General features: G+C 37.1%; 1 protein-coding gene across 3 annotated transcripts; it reads left to right on the forward strand.

Annotated features, from left to right (window-relative positions):
- The first annotated feature begins 247 nt into the window (after window positions 1–247).
- On the forward strand, window positions 248–8,373 carry LOC135639055 (glutamate receptor 3.7-like). 3 transcript variants are annotated; one of them, XM_065152792.1, is made up of 8 exons: window positions 248–445; window positions 675–969; window positions 1,866–3,211; window positions 3,311–3,588; window positions 5,137–5,168; window positions 5,283–5,689; window positions 7,014–7,444; window positions 7,814–7,907. In XM_065152792.1, exons 1-7 carry the CDS (start codon window positions 374–376, stop codon window positions 7,422–7,424), a joined length of 2,841 nt encoding a protein of 946 aa, XP_065008864.1. In that variant the 5' UTR covers window positions 248–373; the 3' UTR covers window positions 7,425–7,444; window positions 7,814–7,907. The 3 variants fall into 3 exon arrangements, with proteins under 3 accessions (XP_065008864.1, XP_065008863.1, XP_065008865.1); XM_065152791.1 differs by lacking the exon at window positions 7,814–7,907 and adding an exon at window positions 7,983–8,373 and having other exon boundaries at window positions 249–445; XM_065152793.1 differs by lacking the exon at window positions 7,814–7,907 and adding an exon at window positions 7,983–8,373 and having other exon boundaries at window positions 250–445; window positions 574–969.
- Window positions 8,374–8,796: the final 423 nt, after the last annotated feature.

Genomic DNA, 8,796 nt, shown 5'->3' on the forward strand with positions numbered 1-8,796 from the left:
TCATGTTGGATAATAATAAAACTATCAGAATAATGATGAGGCGTTGTTGTCATCTCCATGGCGTCCGATGTCATCTATCCCGTTTTCTTCTTAGATTGATTCGTGTGGAGGCGACGCTCTCCGCGTCTATTACGCGAGCTGTGAAGGGGAACTCAACCACCACCGACACTGGAAATTCCATTAAGAACATTTTAATCAGCACAAAATATGATCATCATCTCATCTATAGGAAAATGGAGTCGTAGGGTTAACTAAATCGATGGTGAGAGAGAAACATTTCTTACTTCTTGAGCTCTCCAGAAGCATACCCCTTCTTCCCACGATGGCGTTTTCTTCCTTCTAGCTAAAGAAAACTAGACAAAATGTCCCTTTTATGGCACTCTCGTCTTCAAACCCCACCCTCACACGCATGCCGTCACTGCGATTTCTCGCATCTTCATTGCAGGTTAAAACTTCTCTCTCTCTCTCTCTCTCTCTCTCTCTCTCTCTCTCTCTGAGTGCAGAAAAGACACTCCTTTTCACTTCATTTCAGTAAAAACCCTTCCTTTATCGCCGTTACTGTTCCCTTGCTAGAAAAAGGGACAAACTTTCGAGTAAAAAGGAACGAGCTTCATGTTTGGAACGTGAGGGCCAGGTTTTCAAACTGTTTCTGTCTTGATTGATTCCTTCATCAGTACCGACTGACACTACGGTGGCTGGATTTGCCTTGGATCATGGGTCGTGGTGGCGTGCTCTGGTTCTTGCTCCTTCTCGCTACTGGATTCGGTGTTTTTGCGGGTGCTGAGCGGCCTGCTGTTGTGAATATTGGAGCTGTGTTAACCTATGATTCCGTCATCGGTAGAGTTGCAAAGGCCGCGATCGAAGCTGCTGTCGCCGATGTCAATGCGAATGCGTCGGTTCTCGGGGGGACGCGGTTGAATCTCGTTATGCGAGATGCAAATTGTAGCGTTTTTCTTGGATCTGCTGCAGGTAATGTGGTTTCTTGCACATGTTTCTTTTGTGTTTCCTCTTGATGATGCTCCGATGGGAGGGTTTATGCTGCCAATCTCAAATAGCTGGAACGAGGTTTGATCTTTTGTGATTAGGCACCAAGAATTATTCTTTTTTCCTTTTTCTTCTTGATGCATAATCATTAAAGACCAAATCTTATTATAGTTCCTCGAGACTTTTATCTTCTTTTTCTCATGGTCCGATTTCTCCTTTCAACAAAAAGAAATCTGGAATTGCAACAACCAAATTCACTGTTAATTGGTCAACCATATGTTCTTGATTCACTTAGATTCCTTGCATGTAAAGTTTTCTATTAGCATGATGGTTGATGGATATCCATATCGATCACGCAAGATGGCCTGAATTTATTGAATGAGTCCTTGTAGATCTTCATGTAAATTTCTGGCTTTACATGTCCCCATTTTTGTTGCAACTCACTAGAGAAACAAATTATTGGCCTCGCACCAACACAACATAGATGATCGAGAAAAATCATGACGATGAGCATTTGGGATTGGTTTTAGTTATCACATGAAATCATTATTTGTTGGCACTGATTGATAAATTTGTAATATGAAGGGAATTACTTCATCAAGATGTATTGCATGTATTTGGTATATATGGAAAAGTTGTATGTCTGTTTGCAAGTACAAAAGAGGTAACAGTCAAATGCTCATTTTATGGTGGAAGAAAAGTGAGGCACAATTACTTCATCAATAGAACTGTCTGATCTGTCTTATAGAAGTAATGATGTTATATGTCAAATCATTTGCATTGGGTTTTCGTTTGATTCTTTCAGTACATAACTTTTTTTCTTAACCAAGATATGGTTACCTTTCTCGGAGAATTTTTTTAACCATTTTCATCTCCTGCAGCCTTGAGTGTTCTGGAGCATGATGCAATTGCCCTAATTGGACCGCAATCCTCTGCAATAGCTCACATGATTTCATCTATTTCTGGTGGACTTCAAATACCACTCATATCTTTTGCAGCTACAGATCCGACTCTTTCTTCTTCTCAATTTCCCTTCTTTGTTCGCACGACACACTGTGATTCCTATCAGATGGCAGCGATGGCAGATCTAATAGAATATTTTGGATGGAGACAAGTCATTGCAATTTATGTAGATGATGATTACGGAAGGAACGGGATATACTATCTTGATGACGAGCTTGCAGAGAACATGTCAAAGATGTATAAGATTGCGTTGCCAGTCAAAGCTACTCGGAATAAGCTTATAGATTTGCTGCAGAAGTCGAAGACATTAGGTCCACGAGTCTATGTGGTGCATGCTACCCCAGACGCTGGTCTTAATATATTTTCTGTTGCTGAGCAGCTTCATATGATGACTGATGGATACGTTTGGCTGGCTACAGATTGGCTTTCTACTGTTCTTGATACATCTCAAACAGCCGCTTCTAATTCTATAAGTTATTTGCAAGGAGTAGTGAGTTTTCGTCAATACATTCCTCACTCAAACCAAAAAGAAGCTTTTGTGTCTAGATGGGGTGAATTACAAAAAGAGGGGTTGGTGAGCTTAAACTTGAGTACATATGGCTTCTTTGCATATGATACAGTTTGGGCCACTGCCCATGCTATCAATGACTTCCTTAATGAGTATGAGAACATCACTTTTTCGTCTAACAGTAACCTACAGAGTATAAAGGGAAAGATGCAGCTGGGAATGCTTAAAACTTTTGATGGAGGGCACCTACTAATTAAAAAATTGTTACTCTTGAATTTTACTGGTTTATCTGGTCAAATTCAGTTTGATGGTGATAAAAACCTCATTAGCCGCATGTATGAAATTATTAATGTTCGTGGTTCAGTGACTAATAGAGTTGGCTACTGGTCTAACCATTCAGGTCTCTCCATCTCTTTACCTGAAAATTTACTCATAAACAGACCAAAAAATTTGAGCTTCAACCAGGTTCTTGGGAGAATAACTTGGCCAGGTGGGAAGACGGAAACTCCACGTGGTTGGGTGGTAGCAAGTAATGAGAGGCCACTGAGAATAGCAGTTCCTAATAGAGCCAGTTATCTGGAGTTTGTAAGAGTAACAAACGGCGGAGATATGGAGAATGTTAGTGGATATTGCATTGATGTGTTCAAAGAGATAATGAAACTGATTCCTTATGAGGTTCCATATAAGTTTGTGCCTATTGGAAATGGTCAGACCAATCCAAATTATGATGAGCTTGTGAACATGGTTGTGCAACATGTAATTCCTAATCAGCAACCTCTTTTATTGAGTTAAAACTAGTAGGTTATATCTTTTGGTTTCCTTTATTGCTTACATTTACACTGAAATATATCTTAGGTTGTTGATGCAGCCATTGGAGATATTGCAATAGTCACAAGTCGGAGTAGAAACTCAGATTTTACTCAGCCGTACATCTGTACTGGCCTTGTCATATTGGCTCCAATCAGAAGTATAAAGTCAAGTGCTTGGGTTTTTCTCAGGCCTTTTACTGTTGGAATGTGGTGCGTGACTGGAGCATTCTTTTTTGTCATTGGGGTGGTTATTTGGCTACTTGAGCACAGGGTAAATAGTGATTTCCGGGGCCCACCAACGCGACAGTGCATAACTATGTTTCTGTAAGCTTTGTTTAGAAACTTTGATTTCGACTTGTAGATTAAGCTTGGATCTGATTTCTACTTATTGAGTTAGCACTTCTAGTAATTCAGCAAGTTCTTCTTTCTTGAATTCTGGTATATGTCTGATTTTGTCTGGCTATATGTGGACATGTATAAGACATCATACAATCTTTGAAAGGTCTTTCTTTACAATCTAGTTTTGCAGCTATTTATGGTTGTTAACTAAGAGTTTCTGATTTTTGAAACCTCGACAAACACAACATTTTGCAGAAAGTTGATGGCAATGAATCACAATATAACCTTATTCATTGTTTTCAAGGAAAATCATTTGTTTTTTGTTCCTCGTTCTTCATTTTATCTTATGTTACGAAGATTAAGATGCAAGTAAATTACTAAATTAGGAGGACAAGAACAGTGTCAAGAAGAATGCATTTGCTTTTGTAAGGACATAAGCCAGTAGGATCAGAGCAGACTACATGGATGAGACTCTTTCTACAAGCTTAAACACATAAGGATTAGTAGTTGTTGGATTTGGTGAATCCATGAGCTATTTTAGTTTGTCCTTTCATATATTTTTAAATGTCCATTAGGAGTTATGGATACTCCAAAGCATATTTACTTGCCACTGGGTATTATTGGATGAAGTTTAAACTGATAAGGCTGATAAGGAGCTCATGAATTTGTCTATCTATTGTACTTGACAGACAACAGTGCAATGTGAATCCTGTTTGACTATATCTATTGTGCTTGACAAACATTATGACTTTGTTGTTGTTGTTTGTGTTTGTTGGCTATATCTGTCCTTGTTAAATATAATTCTTACAAACAACCATCAAGGTTTTTAAGTACCAGTTAGTTGTATTGTCTGAGGGCTATTATGTTCTAATGCTATGGACAATACAGCTCAGTTTTTATTATTAAGTAGATCTAATAATTAAAAATTACTAAATCAAATTTTAATCAGGTTGTTGGAAATAATCTTGGTTGAACCTTACTATCAAGGAACCTTATGTTTGACCCAATGTGTTGGTACATTTGATGACAAGTTCTAGTTGAGATGCTCACTACCGGTTATAAAGTTTGACTTTGGTTGGAATACATCATTTCTATCTAAGAAAACAAATTCTTGTTTCTCAATGTTTTTCAAAAGTACGGCCTTCTAGTTTATTCGGATTTTCCTGCGCAATCAAGTTATAAAAACTTTGTATTTCGGAGATTTGTTCTAGTCATTTGAGGTCCTACTTTAGGACAAATAACATTAAGAAAAACCTATAATCTTATTTGATTTGGAAAATTTTAAAAATATTCATAATTTATTAAAGCATGCTATATTCCAATATTCTGATCCCAAGTATATATCTATATGATGTTTTATGCCCATTTTATTTTTTGAGTACCCTGACATGCATGCCAGCAAAACTTGGTCAGAGAAGTTCATGACACAAAATTGATCACCAGCCTTGACTAGCTTTTTCTTGATTCATATTGGAATTTAAATGTTCATGGCTTATGACTGACACATTTAATTAACTTGCATATTTTTTACAGGTTTAGTTTCTCAACACCTTTCCAGTCACAGCGTAAGTGATTTCTGAATGTGATACATGGTGTATAAATACTAGTCATCATTCTTGATACTTAAAACCTATCGCAAATAGTGGATGCAAACTAATATTTTACAAATTTTGTTCCAGAAGAAGAAATTTTGAGCACACTTGGACGATTTGTTATGATGGTATGGCTATTTCTACTGATGGTGATAACGTCAAGCTACACTGCGAGTTTAACTTCATTTCTTACTGTCCAACAACTTTCGTCTCCAATAAAAGGAATTGACAGTTTAATTGCTAGTAATGAACCTATTGGTTACCAAGAAGGATCTTTTGCCCGAAGCTACCTTGTAGATGGACTTAATGTACAACCATCAAGGCTTGTTTCACTTGGTTCTCCCGAAGCTTACAAAGAAGCACTAGAACGTGGGCCAAAAAATGGAGGTGTGGCAGCAATTGTAGATGAGCTTCCATATGTTGAGTTGTTTGTAGCAAAAACAAGTGGATTTGGCATCATAGGGCAGTCCTTCACGCGGAATGGATGGGGATTTGTAAGTAAACTCTTTCAAGCACACAAACACAAAATAGTGAATGTATATGAATTGAAATTTTCTTGATGAATACTTTTTTTTTTTTTTTTTTCAAATTTCAAGAACCATGTTTCTGAATGATTTTGTTGCAAGAAATTTTATCATATTCTTCTTTTGTATAGAAGGGAGTAAAAAATTGCTTCCTTCATTTCTTTTTGATAAATGAAAATAAGATGATGACAAACATTTTCACTAGCATGCTATATTTAAATTATAATGAAATTAAATATTATATTGGTTACTGAAAAATTCCAACCAAACTTTGCAGTTTATCAACAATAGTCATTTCATTTATAGGGCAAAATATTTGAGTCTTGATTTCTTTTCATATCTGGTTTTTGAATCCAATCCAGTAATAAATTAAATAAAACATCCATGTCACTCAGTTTGTAATCTTAGGTTTAATTTATAGCTTATCCTCCATGGCTATAAATATTTTAATATTTTATAAAATGGCCTTCAGCAAATATTTTAAACATGAGATCTCTTCCTTTTAAATTTAAGTTGTGTGTCAGAAATTTTGTTATGCCACTCTTCAGAAACAAATTAATTCACTTTTGTAATTCATAATAAAGATACCTGCGTCTTCCATCATCAAAATTTAGACATCCCTGCTTCCCTGATTTACTTTCTCATATTAGGTACTTTGTGTTGTTCTATTTTATGTGAAATTGTGAGAATTGTTTACAAAATATTTCAAAGCAAATTTCAACCGCACATTATATCACACTTTCCTCAAGTAATTCATCCAATACATCTATAGTTTAGTATTATTTTACTGTATTTTTAGTTTTATTCTAATCATGAAGATCATATACATGTTTTGTTCTTTTCATGGTATGAACAGTATAATATTTGTGTACTATTTGTTTATTCTGCCAGTGTTTAGTATTTGTTGGGACGGCACTGTTCCCTGTCTCCCTCCACTATATGCAATTTCAGGCTCTTCCCCTGCCTATGATTCTTTTTGTGCCCACAGAGAGAGCCCACCAATGTTCGCTGTTGATCGTCTTTTCTGTTCAGTTAGCAAAGAATTGGCTATTTCTTAAGGTTGTCTTTTGTCATTGTCATCCCACCAGTCGTCTACTACCTGATTGCTGACTTGACACTTCTTGTGAATGATTAAACTACACTTCATTGATATGATTCATAAAAAAGATGAAATGATTCTTTGAATCAGAAATGTCTCCAATTTATAACAGATTGTTCCAGTGAAATCTTGTGATGCTTGTTTGGTTTGTTCTCTGCCATCATGACATTGCTTTCCTTTGTTTTATGATATTAGGCATTTCCAAGAGATTCTCCCCTTGCGATAGATATGTCAACAGCTATGCTCAAGCTCTCTGAGAATGGGGAACTGCAGAGGATTCACAAAAAGTGGTTTTGCAACACAAGCTGCATCGTTCAGAGTGGCATAAACTCTGAGCCTGACCAGCTTCACTTCAACAGCTTTTGGGGGTTATTTCTGGTCTGTGGTGTTGCTACTGTTGCATCTCTTATCTTGTTTTTTCTAAGGTCAATCTGGCAGTTTATTCGCTTCAATAGGAAGCACAGAGAGCCTGCATCCACCTGTGAGCTACCAAACAGGGGCTGTACTCAAGTCATTTTTCGCTTCTTTGATTTCATTGACAAGAAAGAAGAAGCCATTAAGAACGCGTTCAAGCAGAGGAACACCTCTCTTCCAGAAAGTAGCTGATTCCTCACCGAAATTTTTGTGTAAGTAGACCTACGGACGGAGAAGGTTGTTGTGCATTGGTCATTATGTGGGCCTTTATGATGGCTTCTTTATCAGACCTCATATATCCTAAACAGTTCTCATCCGTATATCACTTAATAATCTATATTCATGAAGCATCCCTTGCTTTACTATTTGCATGATGCGTTGGCTTTAGCATTCTCAATAGTCCTTTTAGTTTATGCCAGGATATTCTAGATCACTTTGTGTGAGCAAAAATTTCTTATCCTGTCTATTCGAAGCTGTATTTTGTAAACTAGAGCAATATATCGCAACATGACAATGTTTCTTTGCATGAGGGTCGACCTTGGTGTCTGTTCCTTCATGAAAACAGCTTCTCTGCTTTGCAGGTTAACATTACATACATTGACACTTAACGAAACCCTGCATCGCCGGGAGCTTTGTGCACTGTGTGTGAACAGAGCCTCTTGGCAAGTTGGTTCTTGAATCAGCTTTTTGAAGTCTGAGGATTACTTCCAGTTCTTTTGGAGAAACTTAACATACTCTTTTGTGGTGCAGGTCTTAGGTGGGCAATGCTTTCACGGGGCAATATATGCGAATCACTTCTCTCCAAAGCCAATCTGATTGGATTCTTCGGTAGGTGGAAGCTGTTGTGATCACTTGTCCTCGGAGAGGCAGATGTGAACTCATGAGCCCACCATCTGTCTCCGTCCAATCTCCTTGTCGTCGATGTCGATATCATGAAAGAACCATTCTACTTGTTTGCAGATTCCATGCCTAGTGGCCTTAGTGGCACACTTATTGTTGGGTTGGTTTCTCAAAGAATATATGCTTCATGAGACGACAGTCTACTAGATAAAGTCAAATGTAGTCTTCTTCCAGTATCAACTTGACTAGATCATGTCTGTTACCTTTAGATTTATCTATTTGTGAGCTGATATGATGCTGATGTGATATGCTCATATTGTGATGACATGATGCTGATGTGGCACACTGAGTAATCTGCAAGAATAACACCACCTTCTCATATTCTCTGTCGCTCTCTTCTCTTCTACTCATCAAGATAAAACAGTCACTTGTCCCTCTCACCCATTAGTTTGGCTGAATCGTTTGCTACGCCAAATGAGCATGTTTTGCTGTGTCTTGCAATGAGATATATATATATATATATATATATATAATATGATAAACTATATTGAGTTAATGAATCAATAAGCCACAGCAAGCAATAAACTATATTGGTTGTGAGTAGTAGAATTATTTGATTAATAATACCTCGATATAATTCTTTTTTGTTTCGGCCTACATGATGATTGCAGTATATATTTGTAGTCCACATGGTTAAGTGACGAGCATCTCAGATGATTCCGCT

Source organism: Musa acuminata, chromosome BXJ3-5 (assembly GCF_036884655.1).
Source record: "Musa acuminata AAA Group cultivar baxijiao chromosome BXJ3-5, Cavendish_Baxijiao_AAA, whole genome shotgun sequence".
Taxonomy (NCBI): domain Eukaryota; kingdom Viridiplantae; phylum Streptophyta; class Magnoliopsida; order Zingiberales; family Musaceae; genus Musa; species Musa acuminata.

Coding starts and splice junctions, on each gene's coding strand:
- LOC135639055 (XM_065152792.1), top strand. CDS start 374: ATGGCACTCTCGTCTTCAAACCCCACCCTCACACGCATGCCGTCACTG. Junction 970..1,865: donor TTTTCTTGGATCTGCTGCAG/GTAATGTGGTTT, acceptor CATCTCCTGCAG/CCTTGAGTGTTCTGGAGCAT. Junction 5,169..5,282: donor AACACCTTTCCAGTCACAGC/GTAAGTGATTTC, acceptor ATTTTGTTCCAG/AAGAAGAAATTTTGAGCACA.